At 35.6% G+C, this 24,252-nt stretch overlaps 1 protein-coding gene and 1 pseudogene across 1 annotated transcript in view; one reads left to right on the top strand and one right to left on the bottom strand.

The window, feature by feature from the left end:
• Positions 1-24,252, top strand: part of PARPBP (PARP1 binding protein) — a 68,807-nt gene that overhangs the window by 41,592 nt on the left and 2,963 nt on the right. Inside the window, exons 8-10 of the mRNA XM_003783300.2 lie at positions 5,357-5,540; positions 8,122-8,300; positions 11,003-11,084. Coding sequence (XP_003783348.1) covers positions 5,357-5,540; positions 8,122-8,300; positions 11,003-11,084 — 445 coding nt within the window. The remainder of the gene's footprint in view (positions 1-5,356; positions 5,541-8,121; positions 8,301-11,002; positions 11,085-24,252) is intronic.
• Positions 21,365-22,696, bottom strand: LOC105888465 (annotated as a pseudogene).

The following is a 24,252-nucleotide window of genomic DNA, read 5'->3' as shown; positions in this document are numbered from 1 at the left end:
ATTAATGCACTTCTGGGGTACAGTGTGGGGTTTTCACACACAATCCGAAACACTTCAGCAGACTTTATAAACATTGTACACTTAGACTACACGAAATTTATAAAACAAAATTTTCTTTCTTCAGTAATTAATTTTAGCTTATTGTAACTATAAATTTTTCATTTTTTTTTTTACCTTTTGACACTTTGGTAATAACATTTAGCTTAAAACAAACACATTGTATAGATGTATAAATTACTAAGATATAAACACACAGGCATTCACAGGGTTAGCATCATCAGTATCATTTTCTCCCACCGTCTGTTCCACTAGAAGATTTTCAGAGGCAGTAACACCCATGGAGGTGTCATCTTAATGATAATGTTTTTTTTCAGAGATATACCTGAAGGACTTGCCTGAGGCTGTTTTACAGTTAAGTTTTAAAAAAATGTTTTATTTTTAATTTTTAGCTACAGGATTTCACTCTTTTCACCCAGGCTGGAGTGCAGTGGCCTGGTCATCACTGTAGGCTTTAATTCCTGGGCTCAAGCAGTCCTCCTGCTTCAGCCTCCCAAGTAGCTAAGACTACAGGTGCATGGAACTATACCAAACTAATTATTTTTTTAGAGATGGGGTGTTACTATGTTGCCTAATTTGGCCTTGAACTTCTGGCCTCAAGTGGTTCTCTCACCTCAGTCTCCCAAAGTGCTGAGATTGTAGGCCTGACCCACTACACTTGGCTGGTTAATATTTTTTAGTAAGTAGAGGGACTACACTCTAAAGTTATAATTAAAAGTATAGTAATAAATCAGATAGTCATTTATTATTCATTTTTAATATATAATTGTTTTGTTATACTTTTATATGACTGGCAGTGCGGTAGGTTTGTTTATATCAATATCACTACAAGCACATGAGTAATGTGTTGCACTGTGACAATATGATGGCTATAGCATCACTAGGAGATAGGAATTTTTTGGCCCCATTATAATATAATGGGAGTACTGACATATATGTTGTTGACTAGAATGTTATTGTAAAGGGAATGACTATATATACTGGACTGCATTCTATAAATGTAAATATATACTTATATTTATAAGTGTTAAATCCTGGTGAAATTATTCAGTCTACTTTAATGCTAATATTTTTCTTGTTTAAAAAATTGCAGAAACATTTTTGGTATATTCATGTAGCTTTTCTTTTTCTTTTTTCTTTTTTTTTTTTGGAGATAGAGTCTCACTCTGTTGTCCAGGTTGGAGTGCCATGGCAACAGCCTAGCTCATAAAAACTTCAAACTCCTGAGCTCCAGCAGTCTTCCTAGCTCAGCCTCCCAGGTAGCTAGGATTTAGAAGAGCCTGCCCCAACACCTGACTAATTTTCCTATTTTTTGGTAGAGACAGGGTCTCGCTTTGCTTAGGCTGGTCTCAAACTGCTGAGCTCAAGTGATCCTCTTGTCTTGGTCTCCCAGAGTGCTAGGATTACAGGTGTGAGGCATTGCACTTGACTGATAAAAAGGCATGTGACATCTTTAATCACATTTAATTTTTAAAGGGAAAACTATTTCAGCAAATAAATATCAAATTCTTAAATATTGAACAGAAAAAGCCAGTCATTTTAGGAAAATGAAGATAGTCAACAATTGCATTGAAATATTATTAATCATTTGTCTATATTTTTGCTTTGTGTTCTCTTCCAGTTACTTTGTTTTGGTATAAGCTCCGTGATTTAATTGTGTTCTTCATCAGTAGCCTCATTTTTCTCTGCTCCACATTATTCTGTGCTGGTATGATATGGTTAGGAGGTACAGTTTATTTCTTTCTCATTTAAATTCTTCTATTAACGTTCATCTGAAAAAGTCATAATCTGTCATCTGTGAATGAAGTATTCCTGAATACCTCCTTCTATTTCCCCACCCAATGTCTTTCTGTATTTTAAGTATTTCATTGTCTTACAATCAGTCATGACCTTAAAAAGAAATGTATTGTTCATTTTGCATCCCCAGTGAATAGCACAAATGTTCTGGTATCATTTTGGTTGAAACTGCTGGTGTTTCTAGACTCTAAAAGTAAGAATTAAGACACTATGTTACTGAACAGATATTAGAAGACCTAATAATCAGTTCTAATTGTTAATACATAACAATAGATTAGGAAGAGGACTGGTATTTGGAATATTTTGCTGGAGATTCAAAATGTTGACCGTGGCAAGTCTCTGGAGTCTTGTAAATTTTCTCCTAAATTCAACTTAGTAAATTATATCATCTTTAAAATTTAGCATTTTTGTCCTATAGAAGGAATGAGAAAAGGTCAAAGGTGACTTTCTTAATACCATTTGAAGCACTTATTTTTGTTCTTGTATTTGGCACTAAGATATTCTTTCATATTTTATTAACCATTGGAGTTCTTTTTAAACTCTTTTCTATTAGAGATTAATTCTGGGGAAAAGGATAGTGTGTTAATTGTGTTTTAATTTGGTTACATTTTATTGAATTCATTTTTGTGCTTTCAAGTGAAAATTTTAAAAACCAGCCGAAAAAAAAGTCCTTGAGTCTACTCAGACTTCTGGTTTCAGAAGTATGGCAGACTAGGTCCTCTGATTGATGCTTTCATTGAAAATAATTAATAGGCTGGCACCTGTAGCTCAGCTTGAGGGCATTGGCTAATACACCTGAGCTGGTGGGTTCGAACCCAGTCCAGGCCTGCCAAACAACAATGACATCTACAATCAAAAAATACCTGGTCATTGTGGCGGGTGCCTGTAGTCCCAGCTACTTGGGAGGCTAAGGCAAGAGAATCACTTGGGCCCAGAGTTTGAGATTGCTGTGAGCTGTGATACCATGGCACTCTACTGAGGGTGACTAGTGATACTCTGTCTCAAAAATAAATAAATAAAATAATAATAATGCTGGATAACATATTTTAAGAATGCTTCCTTAAATTCGTTAATGAATAGGGAAATACAATGAAAATATAGGTCAAAAAATGGGTGAAGGAGGAATACCAGAGAGGCAAGTCACGAAGGGAAACCAGCTATTGTTTTGAGAGCATTTGCTGAATTTGGTGAATTGGAGGTTCTTATTCTTATAGCCATTAAGGTCTAAGGGGACAGGGACAAAGCCCAGCAACTGCCAAAGGTGAGGAGTCTAATAGAAAACACATAATTCACTCTACAGGGCTAATTCCTCAGTGTAAAGATGAACTAAGAATACAGCCTTTAACTTGATAAAAGGGTTTGTAAGAAAACCTATTTAATGGTAAAATGTTTTAGCATTTAATTTAAGATTAAGACAGGAGTTTCTGCTATCATCATATCTTTTCAATATAGTTTTAGATGTCCAATTCAGTCTAGTAAGACAAAAAAGAGAAATTGGTCATAAAACAATTGAAAAGGAAGAAATAAAACTCTATTTGATGATGATGATATAAGTAGAAAACTCTTGCTTGTTCCTTTTTATAGGAGACAGTGGGTGTTATTTGGAGATTTGTCTCTATTTCTGCCACCATCTGTGAGATATCCCCCAGAAAGAGTATCTATTCTGCCATTTTGTAACTGGAAACCTCCTAGTACTTTTATATATAAATAACAATATGAATAATAGTAAAATATGTATCTTTTGTCTTACTTTTAAAAACTTTAGATTACTTCATGTGACAGTGTTAATTTATTCAACACTTCTGTGTGCCAAATGTAAGATGGTAATATGAAGATTAGTAAAATATAGTTCCTTTCTCAAGGAGTTAATTTTTTCATGACATTTTCCCCACCCTTGCCTAATCATAAGAATTACTCTTAAAACAATGTAGACATCTACCACTCTGGAGATTGTGATTTATTATGGTAAGATCTAGAGTTGATGTTTTAAAACAAATGCTGAATATGATTTTGATCAGGAAAATGAATTATCATCATACATTAAGTTTCTCTGTGATTTCTTCTAACTTTCAATTTCTGTCTGGGCCAGCTATTTAAATGTGAACAGTGAAATTTCCAGGGCTTGTTAGGGAACTTGGCATTTCTCTAAAACATAAAACCGGGCTGAGCATGGTGGCTCACTCCTGTAATCCTAGGAGTCTGGGAGGCCAAGGCGGGTGGATTGCCTGAGCACACGAATTCGAGACTAGCCTGAGGCAGAGCGAGACCCTGTTTCTAAAACTATTTGAGCATTATGGCAGACACCTGTAGTCCCAGCTACTCAGGAGGCTGAGGCAAGAGAATCACTTGAGCCCAAGAGTTTAAGGTTGCTGTGAGCTATGATGATACCATTGGAGTCTACCAAGGGTGACATAGTGAGACTGTCTGGAAAAAAAAAAAAAACAACAAAAACATAAAACCTTGCAATCAATAAAGCTGTGAGAGTGAAAAATTTATTCATAATTTCCTTTGTGCCACTACAAAAGAGAAGTTTAATAGCATACTCAAGGTAGAAAGTGTCAGAGCTGCCATTCATGCTTTGGCAGCCTGACTTCATGGTTCATAGTCAGACCTGAACAGTTTCTCCTTTGGCACTGTACAGCGATACCACTAGGGATAGGGATTTTATGACTCAAAAGAGAATAGTCTTCTATTATTGTTGGACAGCTATTAAGATTTTCCTTAAAATGGCCCCAGATTCCTCCTCTATGTTTCTCACTATGGTCCTGTTCAGTCCTATAGAGCAGGAGCTAAACCAAATTCTTTTAGGTTCAGGTTTGGTCTAAAAAATATTGATTTCAGGTTTTTAAAAATACTTCTCTGTTGACCACAGTTGGTCCAGTCTCTGGTTTGCTTTGGGTCAGTACTAACTTGCTTAATTTCCTCTTTCATGTGTAATTGTTCACTTATTAGATGCAGTATCTTATGTGTTACAAGATAGTCTCCTTCCTCCCTGCCTCAGTCCAGAATATCATGAGTTCTTGTACAAGCCATATAACCTTTATGAGACTCCCTTTTCTCACTTGTGATTTAGGAGTAATAATACTAATTTATTGAATTGGTTTTAAGGTTAAATTAATGTAAGATTCTAAGTATTCAATGAAAGGTGGCTATTTTTGTTATCTTTGTTTTATCTAAAAGTATGTATTTTAAATATATTGCATGTATACAACTATATCTGAATACATTATCAGATTTCATATAAACTGAATTATTTTCCTTCAGTGTTCAAATCAAGGAAGAAACAGCTTAACTTGGTGAAATGACTTGCTTTTAGACAAACTTTTTAAATTGTATTTCTAATGATTCTCATGTTTTCTTAAATGCTTTATTGTTTGATTTATAAGATCAAAGCTATATTCTTTGGGAAGTGTTGATTAACTCTGAGAATTTTGTTTTCAAGCTTATAAGCATGTTGTAATTTGCAGTACTATTATAAAAGCAATGTTATTTCTATTTTCAGCATTGCAGGGGGTCGAATACTGTCAGTGATAAAGATGCAGCTGATTAAAGGCCATAACAGCAGGGATCCTTTTTATGAAGCAGTAGAGGAAGTTGCTGAGGATTTGGATTTGAGGATTAAAAATATTATCAATTCTCAACAAGGAGGTGTAGCTGTTAGCACCACTGACATCAGTCCTGCACGGGTAATGAGCTGCTTATTTTTTATTATCCTCCTATCCAAAACATTATCTGTTCTATTTATTGTAGATATGATTGATTATTTCTACTTATGTCAGAAAAGTGTGTTCTAAAATGATGTTGAAAATTTAAATTTCTCAATAGGATTATGTAGGATTATGTTCAACATGGGTAAATCATAACATCTTTGGGCCAAATTGTCTATATTTGTTAAAGTGAGGCATTGGATAATCGCCAGTATCCCTTGAAGGATATTAAGGTATTTTGTGCTATTTTTCAGTAATTATTCTTACAAAGCAATTACTTTCCAATTTATTCAGTTATAAAATAGGAGCCTGGTTTCTCTGGTTCTGACCTCAATACTAAACACTATAGGACAGCAAAAGCCCTGGTAGAAATTATTTTCGTTAGCAATTTACTTTTTTTTTAATGTCTATGAGATCTTATTTTCTACCTCCATTACCACTCTACTGCAACTGAATTTTCCCCATACCTGCAACCTTTTAACTATATGTTCCCAGAACATTTGCCCCTAGCTTGATATTTTTACACAGATGTTCAAATACATGTAATAGATTCTAACCTATAGTATCAAAGGGGAAATTAACTATGTTTTTTACCCTAGAACAGAATTTTGGAGTATGTGGTATAAACCATTTGTTGTATTTTATTCAGTTAATGTAACGGCATCTTTTCATTAGGTGTATATATGATAGCCAGTATGTAAAGAAAGTCTTTTGCATAATTTTTATTATTTAATCACTCATTCATTTACTCACAGCCCTCTAGGATTATTTTAAACTGTTTTCCAATAACAATGCTTCTTAGATTTACTTTGTTTTTAGATTTTTCACAGGAGAGATTCTGGGATGTTACCCTGTGTATTTAATGGTTGTTGACCTTCCTGATGACTAGCTTGGCTCAAATGACAACCAGGTTATTAATGTAAGCATCAATCAGGAACTGTCACAATTTCAGATAATTAAGAGCATCACTCTCTCCCCTTCTCTGGCAGAAAAAATAAAGATACAAACAACCTGGTTTTTAGTTTGTGTTTTCAACCAAATCAGAAATCTTTAAAAAACACAATCAAATAATACTCAATGAATTTAAAATTAAACAATATGGAATTCCCTGGTACTAATGAAAAATGTGTTAAGTACCAGATTGTGATAGGCAATTTTTAATAACTTCAGTGAAGCTATATGTTATAGTTCACCTGGTAGCTTTAGTCTGCCAAGCAGAGATGAAGGCCAAGAACATACTGATGAAAGGTGAGAATACTTGTGCAGCTGCAATGGATGTCCTAGAAAGGCAGCTTTGATATCTAGGCACAATGTCTAACAACCCTGTGGGTTTGGCATTATCATTGCCCCTAATATGCCAGTGAGTTTAACTTAAGCATAGTGAGGTAAAACACCTTCCCCAGAGTTATACAATACATACAACTAGCCAGAAATGCCTTCAGAGTTTATGATCATATGTATCTGTATGTAATATATTATTATAAATGTCTTTCTATTCATCTGTATAATCACTAGATTATTCCAGCTATCCCTATTTAACTTGCTTTTTTATCTCTACTATTACTATTTCAGTTTGTCCCCTTTCATTTCTAAACTAGTTTATTATAGTATTTAATTTGCGGCCCTCTCTCCAGCTTTGATAACATCCTTACCCTGTAATAAATATATTTAACATATTGCTATCATTGACATTTTTTAAAAATCCAAACAGTCTCATTTTATTTCCTTGCTTAATTAAGCCAGAGATTTTACATCTGTAACAGATTGACTTAGAATTACTTTGCATGGTATACAAAGCTTTCTCAGGCTTTTACCTTGTTCTTCAGCCATGTCATACTACCTGGTCCCTGACAGTGCCATGCTCTCTCCCACTTCTGTGTGTCTCTTCCTGTGGAGCCATCTTTGAGTCCAGGGTCATTGATTGTTCTCTTTTGTGTGCTCTCACAGCACCATGTATACTCTTATCAGAAATAGCACTTAACATTCTGTAATGCAATTATTTGGTTACTTATTTTTTTGAGGTTGAGACTTAAGGTGGGTTCTTCAAAGGCAGTGGTTTTCACCTTCATAATTTTAACTTCAAACATAGTGCTTAGGACAGAATATATGCTTATCAATGATTACTGCATGAATGAATGTCAGCTACTTTTTCATTTTTGCATTTGATTAGATCTTTTATGAGGTTGGTATTCAGATCCTTAGAACCCATTCCTTTTTGGTATAAAAGAAAAAATATAGAGAGGTTAAGTCATGGGGCTTAGGTCCCTTGGCTAGATAGTGGCTAAATTTTTGTGATTCAAAGCCTAATATTACTTTGACTAGAACCTAATGTTTTCTTTAAAAGACATCTATTTTTATGAATCTGGATTTTGATAAGCTTGATTATATAATTGCTTAAGGGAGAAATGTCCATATGCCTTACAGCCGCTTCTCTTTAGCAATTTCTTTTGTTATTTCCACAACAGAGGAATGAGAACAGTGGCACATGAAATGGGAGAATGTGCCCAATTCACACAGCAGGGTAATTATTGTATTCGCTTAAAAGTATTTTTTCTTCTAGCCAAAATCTCATGCCATAAACCATGGCACTGCATATTGTGGCAGAGATACTGTGAAGACTTTACTAGTTCTTTTGGATGAAGAAGCAGCCAGTGCTCCTACCAAAAACAAAGCAGAGCTTTTATATGATGATGAAAACACAACTTATCATAATGGAATTTCTATTCTTACACTTTTTAGGTAAGTAATGAGAAAGTTATATATATAAATATTAATTATAGAGAATTGTAAAAAATGTGTATGCTTATGATAGGAAACTGGAAATTATAGACAAATGTGAAGAGACAAAATCAGGTGAAGGTAGATTGAACATTTGAAGGTAAAGAGAATATATATAAAAGAGATAATATTTTTTGAGAGTATGGCAAATGATTTTGATTTCAGTATTATTTTTTGTTTTGAAAAATACAGCAGAACCTTTAGAGTCAACCACTTCATGAAGTTGACCTAATTTTCATAGACCAGACATGTACATACTAGTAAAGCAGGCCTACTTCCTTATGTTGACCACCTCCATATGTTGACCAGTTTGTTATAGTCCCTTGGGTAGTCAACTTAAAGAAGTCTTACTGGCTTGGCACCTGTGGCTCAAGTGGCTAAGGCGCCAGCCACATACACCTAAGGTGGCGGGTTTGAATCCAGCCCGGGCCCACCAAACAACAATGATGGCTGCAACCAAGAAAAAAAAATAGCCAGGCATTTTGGCGGGCGCCTGTGGTCCCAGCAACTTGGGAGGCGGAGGCAGGAGACTAGCTTGAGCCGAGGAGTTGGAGGTTGCTGTGAGCTATGCCATGGTGCTCTACCCAGGGGGACAGCTTGAGGCTCTGTCACAAAGAAAAAAAAAGTCTTACTGTATTTGCTGTGCTATGTGTTGAGAACCTTGCTTACTGTTTTCGGTCAAATTATCTCAGCCCATACAACTGTCTCTTTTAATAGTATCCTAACTTTATCAGTAAATAATTAGAAATTTAAGAGACATTAAATAATTTGTCCAAGAGAGCTATGTTAGCAAATAGCAAGGGTGTCTCTCTAAAGCCTGAGGCCTATGCTCTAAGTGCTGCTATTCTGCCAATGAATAGGAGAGAGCATATAGGCCAGATTAACATCATATTGACATTTACTAGCTCTTCCTCACGTTTGAAGAAAAATATTTACTAAATTAATGCTGGCATAAAGTGTAAAATGTTTGATACTGCCTTATTCTATTCAGGCTGCCATAACAAAATATCATAAACTGGGCAGCTTAACACATAGAAATGTATTTTTTGGGTAGGCTGGAAGTCTGAGATTAGGGTGCCTGCATGATTGGGTTCTGGTCAGGGCTTTTTCTTGGGTTGCAGGTGACTACCCTTTGCTTGTGCTTAGATGAGCTTTCCTTGGTGTGTGCACATGGAGAGAGAGATGTCTGTTTCTCTCTCCCTCTCTCTTTTTCTCTTATTCTCTCTCTTTTCCTCCTGTGATAAGGTCAATAGCCCTATTGGATTAGGATTCCACTCAAATACAATCACATTTGGGGATTAAGGCTTCAACATATACCACATATTTTGGGAATACAATGGAGTAGATAGCAGATGTTCTCCAGTTTTAACAAGTTAGTTCAGTTATTGAGTAGTTGATACTTTTAGTTAAGGGAATATTCACTTTAGGAAACATTAAAATTTTTAGAGCAACCATTTTGTGTTGTATTTAGTACGTTGTAGAGAATTTTCATAAAATCATTCCACTCTTCGATCTTTCTACTGGAGATACTTTTCATAAAATCATTCCACTTTTCAATCTCTCTACTGGAGATACTTTTTAGAAAGTTGTTATATACCTATTTTGACTACATAGTTTTTAAATAACAGACATTTATTTCCCATAATTCTGAAGACTGGAAGTCTAAGATCAAAGTACCAACAGATTCATTGCCTGGTGAGGGCCTGTTTCTCACAGATGATGCCTTCTTGCTGCATCTTCACATGGCTGCAAAGAGAAAGGGCAAACAATACCAAATGGCTCCCTCAGGTCCTCTCATAAGGACACTGATTCTATTCTAGAGGGCAGAGCCCTTATGACTGAATCACCTTTTAAAGGCTCCACCTCTTAATACTACAGATAGTCCCCAACTAATCATGGTTTTATGTAATGATTTTTCAACTTTATAATGATATGAAAACTATACACAGTCAGTAGAAACTGTATTTTGAATTTTCTTCTATTTTATTGTAAATTTATTTCATATGCAAAAAGCTAGCATGGTTTCTTTCAGTGAGTGGATGCCTCAGATAACCAATTCAAGGAAGATCATGTAGTCCAACTTAAACTAATGTCCTTGCGGAAACATTGGTGGCACATATTGAGGCCCTTATTTCCAGTGAAGAGCAAGAGCAAGAACCCTGGCTGAATTTTCATGGGTGGCTCCAATAGAGCTACTGATAATCAATCTTGCTTTCAGGAGTGCAAAATGCAAAAGAGCGTATTTTGAATTTTAAATTTGGATCTTTTTCCAAGCTGGCTATATGTGGTGTGATACTCTCACACAATGCTGGGCAGTGGCAGCCTGCTGCTGCTCTCAGTCTGCCATGCAACCACGAGAATACACAATTGATACTGTACAGAGTATTGTGTTGCCAGATGATTTGCCCTACTAATATTGTAATGGGCTAATTCTAACTAATTCCATGTTTATGGTAGGCTATGCTAAGTGATGTTTACTGGATGTATTAAATACATTTTTGACTTAATGATACTTTCACCTTACAGGTTTACTGTGATATAACCCCATAGTGAATTGAACAGCGTCTGCAATAGAATTGGGGAATTAATTTCAGCATGAATTTTGGAGGGGGACAAGCATTCAAACCACAACAATAACTTTTTGCCCCTTTTTTTGAACATAGATCTCCTACCCAAGTGAGTAAGTCATTGATGGAACCGTTAAGAGAACGTATCCATAAATCGATACAAGAGAAAAAAATTAAGGTATAACTTAATGTACTGCCATGAAAATGGTAAACATTGTTTTATTTTTAGAAGAAACAAATAAAAACTGAGCTAGCACTGTAAATGTACATGTATATGGCACAGTAGGAATTAAATGGAAAACAAGTTGTGACATACAGAGAGTTTCCTTTTGTACACTCTTAACTAATTTGTTTCTGGCTTATTTAATCCACTGGACCTAAAAAAAGGGAAGGTATAAGCAGTTGCTATTATAAATGTTGAAAAAATATCTGCTGAATGAATGAAGGGGAAAATGAAGAAGACATGAATTTCTCATTTATATTTCTAATATTTTAAACTGTATCTTGAGAAACTATGTAATTATAAATTTGTTCCTGTGTAAAGGTACACATATAATTGTATAATGTCAGAATATAATTAATTTTAGTTTGAGGTAATGTTTCATATTGCTCTTGTCTAGACTTGTTATTTATATTTTCATTTACTTTGAACTAAGTTTTCCTGTCTTCATATGGAACGTTTGTGCCTATAAGTAGTCAATAATGCTTTTCTTCATGCATTTAAACTTTTCTTGGTCTTAGTTTTAAAAAAAAAATGTGGTTTTAACTTATTCATTTATTCAATGTATTTTTGAATGTCTACTATGTGCCAAACACTCTTGTATGGTTGAGAATTTATTGAAAATTATATAATATTATTATCCTTAAATTATGAAATAATTATTCATCTTGATACAACAGAAAACTGTAACTTTTGTATGCCCTTTATTTTCCCATTTGGAAATTTAGTTCAAAGTAGGAAAATTTTTAGTTAACCACCTGTTTGATCTATATACCATAAACCTGTTTAGTTTATTTATTAATATATCTTATCTTTCTATTGGTTTTTAGTAGTTGTTAGTAATTAGTGTGATACATCATTGAGGTTTTTTTTTAAAGGGGAGCCTCTCATTCTGGAAAACAGTGGCACAGGATAGCTCACTGTTGCCTCAAACTCCTGAATTCTTCCACCTCAGCCTCCCAAATAGCTGGGGCTACAGCCATGTGCCATGAAGCCTGACTAACTTTTTTTTTTTTTTTAAATAAATGTTGTTTATTTTTATTTTTTAAAAAGAGATTGGGTCTTGCCATGTTGCCTAGGCTAATTTCAAACTCCTAGCCTCAAACAGTCCTGCATTATTGTGATCATAGTGTGAGCTGCAATACTCAGCCATTGTGAAATTTTTTTAAATTTTAATTTCAAGATGTTAAGTGAGTACAAATGTTTTTGTTACATGGATAGCTTTTATACTGCTTATGTCATGGCTATCAGCATGACCATCACCCTAATAGTATTCACTATACCGGTTACGTAGGTTTTTACTGATCCTTTTTTCTCCTGGCTTTCCAATGATTTTTACTTCTCTCTGTGCCCATGTGTGCCCATAGATTAGTTTCAAATTATTGGAGAGTATATGTGGTGTTTGATTTTTTATTCTTGAGATATTTGCTTCACTTAGGATAATGGTTTCCACTTCCATCAAAATTGCTGCAAAAGACATTAATTCTTCTTTTTTTTTTTAGAAAGAGTCTCATTTTGTTGCCCTTGGTAGAGTGCTGTGCCATCACAGCTCACAGCAACCTCCAGCTCTTGGGCTTAGGCGATTCTCTTGCCGTAGCCTCCCAAGTAGCTGGGACTACAGGCGCCCGCTACAACGCCCAGTTATTTTTTGTTGCAGTTTGGCTGGGGCCTGGTTTGAACCTGCCACCCTCGGTATATGGGGTCAGTGCCCTACCCACTGAGCCACAGGTTCCACCTAGACATTAATTCATTTTTTATGGCTGAGTAGTATTCCGTGGTATATGTGTATATTAAATATATGCTCATGATTTTTCTGTGAATAAAATTTGTTAACTTTTTGTTACATTACTGTGAGTATTTATAGTAAAGTGGTAAGATTTTTTTTTTTTTTAAAAGGCATCCATCTATCCTTTGGACTAGACTAGAAGCAAATGTATTTATATAAATTCTTTAATTTTTTTCCTTGCTATGGATAGTAACAAGCTTTACTATTTTGATTTTAAAATAGTTGAGATATTTTCTTAGAACTAAGTAAATCAAAATGAAAAAGCCTATCTGAAGAATGAGGAGTGTTTTTTTAAGAAATTGTTAAGAGTCAACTAATTACTATACAATATATAGAGAAATTTAGAAAGTTAGCAAATAGAAGAGAGAGCATCTAATTCAGTCTTATTTACAGATATGGAAACCAAAATTCTGAGAAAGTACCTTATACAAAATCTCATAACTACCACAAAATATTTTTAACAGTTTGCAAAAATATGATTAAATACTAATGTGATTATAATTACATTGCTTTTGTTACTTAGCAGTGCAGCTGGCTTTGTCTACGCTGCTCTGAAACTAAATGTCAATAGAGGAAGAAAAGAATTGGTTTTTATGTTTTACAGTACTCTATAACAGCAAAATATGGACATAAGTAGTTTCTCTGTACAGCTGTACCATTCCCAGAGAATTTGTTGGAATCACAAAAAATGTTGCTAATATTTACTACCAAGTAACTATAGAAAAGTAGTTTAGCAGCTTTTTGCCTTATTACTCTGTTACTTTTGCTCCTTACCATACAGTTCTTTTTTTCTTAGTCATGGAAACAGTATACAATCACAACAGCAGAGACCTTAGAATTTCGATGTATTTGATTGTTAAATATCCATGTCATTTTATGGGGCAAATTAATTCTTAGGTTTTAATTTCCTCATTCATATATAGAAATAGGTGCTCTTGATGAAAAAATTTTATGAAACGGCTTCGAAACTTTATTAACATACTCATTTTAGGTCCTCAACTTTTATTTCCTACTGTAGGATATTAGGAAACTTGTGTATGATGGTCAAATAAATTTTCTTGTGAAGGAAACAGAAGATTCTTCTTGAACTTTCATGGTTTTTATAGAGCCTTTAGATAGTATCTTCTACTCATTTCTTACCCCCAATTTCCAAGCCCTTTAAATAAGTTATTAAGTCTCCTTATACCTTTCTTTAAAAGATTTTTTAAAGGAGATACTTATCTCCTAAAATCCTTGTTAATCAGCTTTGATATATATTGCACACCAGATATAACTAAAAGGTGTTTCCTCATTTTGAATTTAATTTTTTTAACCATATTATATATGTATCAGAATAATCATTATTTATTCACTTAAACAGTTTAAGTGACTATTCAGGAATATTGGGACAGTAAAAATCAGCACTTAATGTGAAAAACTAGACTGGCTGTAACTCCATTACTTTTGTAAGCACTCAGGCAGTCCAATGCTTATGGTATTAGAAAATTCTTAGTTAGATATTCAAATTTAACTGCTAGGACAGTGTTTTTCAACCTTTTTAAAAAAAATCTCATGGCACACTTGAACCTATAGTTAAAATTCTGTGGCACACTTAAGTTGATTAAAAAATATATATATACTTAACTATGTTTTGAACTTCTTTCAAAAATAATTTAATTAATGGTCTTTAAAATTTTTCACAGCACACCTAAGATACTCTAACGTCACACTGGTTGAAAGTCACTGCCCTAGAGTGTTGGAAAACTCGGAGTACCTCCTAATTAAAGTGATGGATTGGGTTTAACTCACAGAATGTTCTTCCCTTGGTACTTAAAATGAATATAAAATAATAAAAACTAAAAAATAATCACCAAGTGCAAACAACAAAGAATATGTAATCAGATGTGCTGCATTTCAAGAGTGATGGCCAAGAAAAGAAACCAGAAGATTTCAGACTGAAAAGGCACAATGCATTAGCAACTTAATGTGGTCCTACTTTCCAGACGTAGTACTAGTAAGTTAGCAAAATTCTGAGAATTGGCCCAGCACCTGTGGCTCAAGCGGCTAAGGCTCCAACCACATACACCTAAGGTGGCGGGTTTGAATCCAGCCTGGGCTTGCCAAACAACAATGATGGCTGCAAGCAAAAAATAGCCAGGCGTTGTGGCGGGTGCCTGTGGTCCCAGCTACTTGGGAGGCTGAGGCAGTAAACTCGCTTGAGCACAGGCGTTGGAGGTTGCTGTGAGCTGCGATGGCACAGCACTCTACCCAGGGCTTGAGGCTCTGTCTCAAAAAAAAAAAAAAATTCTGAGAATTACCAGTAATATTTTCAAAGCTGAGGCGCCAACTAAGTGTGTATCCTTATTATTTTCCTTTCTTGTCAGAAAAATAGAAGTGGCAACTGAATAGTAATGCGGACAAAATGTGGAAGATGAACCTTGAGATTTACATAGTGAGAGAAGTGAAGGCTCTAGTGCTTTATACTGAATTGGGGAAATTTTCCAAATGGTCTCCTCCCATTTTAATGAAACGTAATACCTAAATAGATGGAGTGAAATTTCTTATAGCATATATAACATGTAATAAACTCTTGGAAGAGCATGCAAAATGTAGAAATTCTTTTAGAATACTTGATTCCTCAGATGAGCTCTCCTCCTACCTCTGCTATTCCTCAGGCTATGGAAAATTGAGGGATAACAAAATACATAGCCTTAAAAATGAACTCTCAGGAGAAAATAAAATGCTTTCAGAAAGGGAGGAACAGAATCAAGTAGTCAGTCACAGACTTGGAGACTTTGTTTCTAAGCGAGATATAATAGGTCATGGCAAAACACCATTTCTGCTACAGTAATAAAAGACAGATAAACTGGGAAAAGTATATTTTAAAGACAAAAGGGAGCTATGTAATCAAAGGAGTTGAAATAAACTAAAAATTTGGAAAGGATAAAGTCATTCTCAGGAGCAGTCTATTATCGGCTGTTTTTTTCCACTGGGTTTTTTTTTTTTTGCCATTTTTGGGTATAAATTGAGGGTTGATGTTGGCCCACTGAAGCTTAAAAATAAAAGGTAAATTGTAAATTTTCAGCTACAATTATTCCTCAAAAGATGAAAGCCAGTATGAACTCTATCAAGGGAGAGAGAAACCAACAAAACTTTTGGGTATCTTGAGAGGCTGGTAACAGTATAGAAATTTTAGGATTCCTATGTGCAGTTCTTTTTATTTAGGACACATAGTCTGCATGTGTCCTTCATTGTTGTGTGGGAGGCCAGGAACCTCAAAATGGTAGACCAGAATCACCTTTTAAGGTATCTGGAAAACAAGACTCTGCTTGAGGAGTGGGCCCGGCTTCAAACACATGGCTGGTCTCCTTTTTCATGGTATTTGCCACATTTGAAAATAAAGTGAGCTGGGAGGGCAAAGAGCACAGCATAAAAATCCCTGAAAAACAACCTGAATACTCCCAGGCGTCCTAAAGCTATGGCCCGTGGGCCAAAAGCGGCCCGCCGAGGACATTTATCCGGCCTGTCAGGTGTTTTTGCCACTGCTGCCTGTCCTACTTAGTAGCCAACCTGTCCCGGGTCCCACACTCCAGCCCTCTAACGGTCTGAGGGACAGTGAACTGGCACCCTGTTTAAAAAGTTTGAGGACCCCTGCTCCAAACTTTCACGCCAGAGGCACAGAGGTCCTCACCAGGCTCAGCTGAAATCTTGGTGGTGGGGGGGGGGGGCATACCTAAGGAGATACCTGAGGAGGAAGTAAAAACCAGAAGTCAAATGTGAGTTATGAAAAGTGCAGTGCAGCTGTGATCCAGCTCAGTCCTTGACGTATTGACGTAGTGACGTGCTTCACTCTGCCTAACAAAGAAAAGGAGAACCTTTTTTTTTTTTTAAAAGTTTTCATCCAAGGAGAACCCTTCTTGATGAAAGATGTCATCTGGAGCCTCTATAGTTCCTTTATATGCAATATCCAAGATGAAATAAAATAACTGAACATGAAAAGAGGTGGAAGATTTGTTCCTTAATCAAATGAATCTGCTGGCATTGTTAGTGTTTTCACTAACAATGGAGGCAGACTCACAAATGATGCAGATATTGGAATTAGCTGCTAAGGAGTCAAAAAGAAATTAACATGCACAAGTAATTAGAAAAAAAGATGTTCACATAGATGAAAATTGGAGTATTCCAACAGAAAATTAAAGTCTATAAGACAAATAGACATCTAGAACTGTAAGAATATTATCTGAAATTAAGAACTTATTATGAGTTTAATATCAGACCAGATGCAGCATTAGGTAGGATAAGTGGACTTGAAGATGGAATGAAAAAAAGAAATCCAAACTGGACCGAAGGAAGAATAAACACTAAAAAAGCAAAATAGAAGAGACACAGGAAAAAAGTCTAACATATGCCTAATTGGAGGCACAGAGTGAGAGGAGAAAATAGGGTAGAAACTATATTTGAAAATATATTAATTGTAATTTTTTCCAAAAGTTGGACGATCTTTTTCTCATCAAGTGATCAGTTAACAGGAGAAACAAGTAAATTGTTTCCTTTATAAGGTTTCATATGTGTTCTAAACCTATGGATCCAGCAAACTAAAAGATGTCCCAGAGTCCTTTGAGAATCCACGTTCACAGGACATAGATTGTAGAGCTTTATTCTGGAGTGGTGCTCTCCAGTAGCACTTTCTATAGTGATAGAAATGTTCCTTATTGGTGCTGTCCATTACTGTGGGCACTAGCCACATGTGGCTATCAAGCAATCGAAATAAGACCACTGCAATTGAAGAAATAGATTTTAAATTTTATTTAATTTTAATTAATTATTTAATGGTTAACATATTAAACAGTATAGTTCTAGTGAATTCAAGATAAACATAAATGTAATAACTAGAGATCTACATTAAGTAGAGGAAATGGAAAGAGTGATGGTGCTTAGACCACAAGAGATTAGAATAAATTGGGTTTGAATATGTAGAGAGAATGGAATAGAGTATTTCAAAAAATAACCCAATGATAAAAGTATTACATTGCTTGGTGATGTAAAGAGAATATGTGTTGGGTAGCTGAATAAATAATGTTGGCAAGGATAAGGAAAAGTGTGCCTTTTATGGTTATAAGGAATGGAGTAATTTTTTGTAGGGGTTTATTGTTAGAATATGTACATGAGAACCTGAAAAAGGCAGAATATTTAAGAACCCAAGAGTGAATGGTGGATAAAAAGTGGCTTAAGGGCTTCAACTTTTTGGTTCTTTGTACTTGACTGTGATTTAGCTTTTCTCTGCATGAATATTTCTATCTTAGTTGTGTACCAACTGGTTTTCTTACCTAGTTGAGCAGAGTAGTGTTTACTCTATTTTCTGTGCCTATTTTTCTTTAGGGTGATTTAGCTATTCTTTGCTAGTCTGCCTCTCTCATTTCTGTATCATATGGTTTCCTTACTCTATACTAAGGAAAAGTCTATTCTGTACATTATTTCTACCTACAAGCTTTCCCTTATTCGTGGTTTCTGTTTCCTTGTAGCTTCTGCTTGCATACATTTGTTAGTCTGTTATAGTTTTACTTGAATAATTAATTCATTCAACAGATATTAAGTACCTCTAGGATACTAGGTTTTGCCCTAGGCACTGGAGATAGAACAGTGAACAAAACGGGCAAAACACTCTGTTCTAATGGACAGAATTTTCCCAAATACTTCCGTGGTTGAGATTCAGGAATATAAATGGAAACGCCCTGGCCTTCCCCCAAACCCTCTTCAAGCCTGGTTTTGTTTCATTCTCTGAAGGACACTCCACTCCACCCCACCCACCCTGTAATACTTTTGCCATAGGAGTCAGCTCTTGAGCATAGAGGAAGAGGCCAGCATTGGGTCAGTGCCCAGGGGTCCTAGGTACCTGGAACAGGATCTAAAAGGTGGGTCATAGTCTCTTAGTGGGCATGTCTGAGGTATTGTGGGCTCCTCACCCTATAGGGAAGAGAAGGTCAGAGCCAGTCACTAATTGCCATACTCTAAGGTGTTTACTATTCATGGAATTTATATTTGAGTTGGGAGAAGCAGACAATGAACAAAACAAACAAGTGAATTACATAGCATATCACAAGGTTATCATGCTGTGGAGTAACTACTGAGTTCCTTAGTGTGTGTTTTAGTTTTAAATAGGATGATAAGTAGAGATCTCCTTGAGAAGGTGACAGTAAGCAAAGAGTTTAGAGGAATGAGCAGGATTTTCCATTAGAATGAAAAGGGAATATTTGTGTTAGGCTGAACTAAAATTGAATTTATTTTGGCTGAAGTAAGGGTCAGAATTTACTGAGTACCTACTAAGTGTAAGGTGTTTATATTAGACATTTTGTCTCCCTTATCTCAAATACTCCATCTCAACTCGAGAAGACATCATTTTCTTGATCATACAGGTAGTAATTAACAGAACAAGGGTTTGTATTTTGGTGTTCGACTTTAATGTTTGTATTATTTCCAGAGAGTAAATAAAGGCATAGTAATTATAATGAGAGGTCATAAAATGATAATGTTACTACTAAGGACAAAAATATTTTCTTTCTGTTATTTAGCAGAGTAAATGGAATTTCACTGATGACGAAATAGATTATTTGATGTTTACAAATGTATATGCTGTTATGGATACCAAATCTCTATCTTGCTGAAAATGTGACTTAGGATATTTTTAGTTACATACTTAATAGATATATTGAGAATAATTTTCCTTTTTAAACTTGTTAATGTATTTATCCATATAATGGGGGTTGGGAGTTTTATTTTCTTATTAATATGACAAGCTCTGAGCGTGTCTGTGAGTTTTCATTGTTTTGACTCATTCATCTTAATTTAACTGGAGTCAGGCTTTCCTATGTGAAGTACTATTTTCCTCAAACTGGGAACTTACTAATAATTTCAGTTTAACAAGAACTTGCGGCAAAAGGACTTTTCCAATTCTTGGCAGGTTTGAAGTTCATTGCAATTTTACTGTGGATAGAAATCTTTCCAAAGTGGGGGAAATGTCTCTACAAAGGAAAACTTTCAATCCTTTTCTCTCATGTGACTTGAACATGAAATGATTTTAATAGCCATGTATGAATCTGGACATTATTCTTAGTTGTTTAGTACTTCAAAAGCACTTTCAAGAGGGAATTGTTTTGCTTATTTGTAATTCCAAATCAAATACACAGAGAGATTTGGAAGATTTGCAACAGAAAGTAATCTCAGTTCTGTGTAGCCACTAATCTTGTACAGAAAAATTCAACTTTTGTGAACAAAGGAAAAGCAAACTCTTTTAAGTTATAAATATAAGCCAGTGTAGCTTGCATTGTTTTAATAATTAGAATGAAGAAGCTGATTCTAAGTTCAGTTTTTGAGCTGCCTTCCTACAGTCATTTTACAATTGACTGGTCCTGAGAGATCTAGTTCAACAGATTTTATTCTTAAAGGAATACCCTCTTCCTGTATGTTATTGCAATAATAACTGCATAGTATCTGCAGAGATGTCTAGAGTTTATGGAGTCCTTTCATATTTTTTTACTTCATGTAATTCTGACACTTCTCTGAGGTATATATTATTCCTTACCATTTATGTGGAGAATGAATGAGAGATACAGTGGTTTGTCCAAGATTATCTGGTTAACAAATAGTAAGATCAGTATTAGAGCTAGGTCTTTTGACTGCACTGGTCCTTTTCATATCACAACATCTTATCTTTTTGTGCTTCTTTCTTAGCTGACCACCACACTATGGTCTCTAGTCAAGGTCATGATCAGTTAAAGTCTCTAGATCTTTTCATATGTTGTTTTTAAGTCAAGTTCTCTTTACTGTATACATTTGTAATTGATATTTTTGAACTTAAATACAGGACTTTGTTTGTCCTTAGCCGTTTTCATCTTACTATTTTCTACTTAAGGTTCTAGCCTTCTGAACAAGCTTTTCAATCTTGATTCTGTTATCCAATTTATGTGTTATTCCTTCTAGTTGTTGTGTTAACAGCAAAATTTTGAGCCAAATTGATTTTTTTTTTTTAATGCAGTTTTTGGCCTGGGCTGGATTTGAACCCACCACCTCCAGCATATGGGTTTGGTGCCCTACCCCTTTGAGCCACAGGCACTGTCCCATGTCAACAGCAAATTTTATAAGTAGAAAGTCTTTGTGATTACGGAAGGCGTCCTAGTCATCTCTTTAGTATACTATGTCTGTCACATAGTTGGAATTTAAGAAGTGGTAATTGATAAAAGAGAGATTTTTGTATGGGGCAGGGAAAAGAAAACACATGTAGTATTTTATAAAAAGAAAAAAACCCTGTCAATATAACTATTCTTAGTTGGGTCTTTTGAATAGAAGTATTCCAAGATCATCATAGTTGTTTCTTTTATTGTTTCTTTCTCACGTTTCGTTTTCATAGGTTTATAAGTATTATTTTCCATGGTAAATAAAAAGGTTAATTGTTTTCCTTTTACATCTGAACCTGTTCTCAGTCCTTTTTTTTGATTCTATGATGTTTATTAAAGTTTGAGCTATGGTTGAAGGCTTTCCCACATTCCTTACATTTATATGGTTTCTCTCCAGTGTGGAGTCTCTGATGTGAACTAAGACCTGCATGCTGACTGAAGCTCTTCCTACATTCATTACACTAATACGGTTTCTCCCCAGTGTGGATTCGGTAGTGGCGAATGAGGCTGCCTTTGTCACTGAAAGCCTTTCCACAATCTTTGCATTGATATGGTGCCTCTTCAGTATGCATCTTCTGATGTTTAAGAAGGTCTGAGCTCTGACCGAAGGCTTTTCCACACTTACAGTCATAGGGCCGGTACACCAATTGTGTTCTGTAATGGAGGGTGAGGTTTGAACTGTGGCTAAAAGCCTTCCCACACTTGGTGCATAAATAAGGCTTCTCCCCAGTGTGTGTTCTCCGGTGTTTAGTAAGATTTGAGCTATTGCTGAAGGCTTTTCCACACTCAGCACATATGTAACATCTTTCTCCTGGGGTAGGTTTAGTAGGAACTGATTCTGTACCTTTCTTGGATTCTCTATCTTTAATGAGGGTTTTTGTTCCTCTTTCCTTTTCAAGATTTACATACTGCCTTTCTAACCTAGCCTCTCCTTTATTAGCAAAACTCACAGGAATGATATCTCTTTTGAGTCCATCTGCACAAGATTCTTCTTCAGAACCTTTCTGCTTATTTGTTGATTCCTCATTTTGGGTATTCAATTTACAATCTTGAATCTTTCTTGGATCTTGAGTGAAATCTTGTTCCTCACCAGTCTCTTGGATGTATAGGGGCCCCCAAGATTCATACTTGTGACTGGTCTCCACTGGCTGTGGCTGCACACTACTCAGGGATTCTTTTATTCCTCCTGAAGATGACATCTTCTCCCACACTTGTTTCTGTTCATTTGGAGGAGTTGAGACCTGGTGGCCTGGTTCATCGTGTTCCCGCTCCAGATCTTCGAGGAGAGTGACAGCCTCTTCAACGCTCTCTGGGCTGTGATCCTGCACCCAGGCCTGGACCTCCTGGGGCAGAATGGTTAGGAACTGCTCCAGCACCAGCAGCTCCAGAATCTGCTCCTTGGTGTGGATCTCAGGCCTCAGCCACTCACAGCACAGCACACGGAGTTGGCTCAGGGCCTCCTGGGGTCTGGGAGTGTCATGGTACCCAAACTGCCTAAATCGCTGGCGGAACATCTCTAGGCTAAGAAGGCATTTCCCTTTCTCTTCCTCCTCAGCTTTCACAATCACTGGCCCCACCTGCTCCTGTGGAGGCCTCTGGCACAAAATGGTGGCCATGCTCACCACCTTGGTCATAATATTAACTCCAAAACAGCCTCACTAAAGATAGGACTCTGTACAGCAGAAATATTGGTTCCTTTGTGTTTCTGGTTCTTTAAGGCCACATGTTTAACCTAGCTTTGTTTGTAGTGAAGGCCTGAAAGCAAAGACATCCAGTAGCAATCAGCCTATCCAGTTCCCAGATCCTGGTTTCTAAATAATGTTCCCCTGACCGCAGGACCGGAAGTCTGTTCTCAGTACTTTAAGAATCCATTGCCATATAACTATTTTTATGAGGTTGTTTGATGGTCACCGAGGGGTTTAGAATTTTTCTGTAGGGTGGCCTGAAGACAGGAAATCTAGTTGGAAGGAGAGCTGTGGTGCTTCTTTTGTGATTGTACATTGCAAACACTTACATCACAAACATAGATTTTGTGTTAAAAGTTAATAAAAATAAAGCTTTCTCAAATTTTTAATCATGTTAAACATGAGATTAAGAAAATCTCACCGCAATAATATAGTTATTATTTAGTACTATATTTTTCTTTTTTTAAAATTGATCTATTAGTAATAAATTCATTTTTTTCTATGACCTTCCACACCATAGATAATTATTATTGTAAGGGATTGCAGTAGTCACTTATTTTATTTTTATTTATTTTTTATTTCAGATTAATATAATGGTAGATTAAGGTTACATTGTTTGCATTTTTAGGTAAAGTTCAAGGTGTAGTGGAGCCATTTACCTGGCATGTGTGCCATATACCTCTACATTTAGCTCATTATATGAGAGCATACCAAATCCCCTCCCTCCTTCCTCCTCCCCTTCTTGAATTTAATTGTGTTTTTCTCTCTTGTGGGCTTGTAATTGTTCATCTACTAGTTTCATATTAATATTGAGTACATTGGATGATTGCTCTTCCATTCTTGTGATACTTTCCTCAGGACGATGTTCTCAAAATCCATCTAAGTAAATACAAAAGATATGAAGTCTTTGTCTTTCATAAATTTATGACTAAGTAGTATTCCGTGGTATACATACACTACAGTTTATTTATCCATCAGTGGGTTGACGGACACTTGAATTGTTTTCACATCTTGGCAATTGTGAATTGAGCTGTGATAAACACTCTAGTGCAAATGTCCTTGTGGTAAAATGATTTTTTTCCCACCAACAGTGTGTAAATGTTTCACATCTTGGAATGTTTCAAATGTTTCACATCTTGGCAATTGTGAATTGAGCTGTGGTAAACACTCTAGTGCAAATGTCCTTGTGGTAAAAATGATTTTTTTCCCACCAACAGTGTGTAAATGTTCCCTAGTGTTTTATTTTTATTTAGAGTGTTTTATGGATGGAGCTGATGGAGACTTTGTCATGGGGAGGCTAATGCCTCCTAAGCCACTTGTAGGTGCCATCACTATCTGGGTACACAAGGAGTGATCCAAGCCAGCCATTAGCATCTTTTTGCCGGCATGGTCTTACTGTACTCTTTATAACTTTCTATAAGCAATAATTTTATAATTCTCTATAAGCAATAACTATAGTAAAATAAAAGAAATGTATAAAAAGATAATGTCCTTTTTTTTTTTTT

Source organism: Otolemur garnettii, unplaced genomic scaffold (assembly GCF_000181295.1).
Source record: "Otolemur garnettii isolate 467f Iridium unplaced genomic scaffold, OtoGar3 scaffold00007, whole genome shotgun sequence".
Classification (NCBI taxonomy): domain Eukaryota; kingdom Metazoa; phylum Chordata; class Mammalia; order Primates; family Galagidae; genus Otolemur; species Otolemur garnettii.
This window is presented reverse-complemented; position numbering and strand designations above follow the sequence as displayed.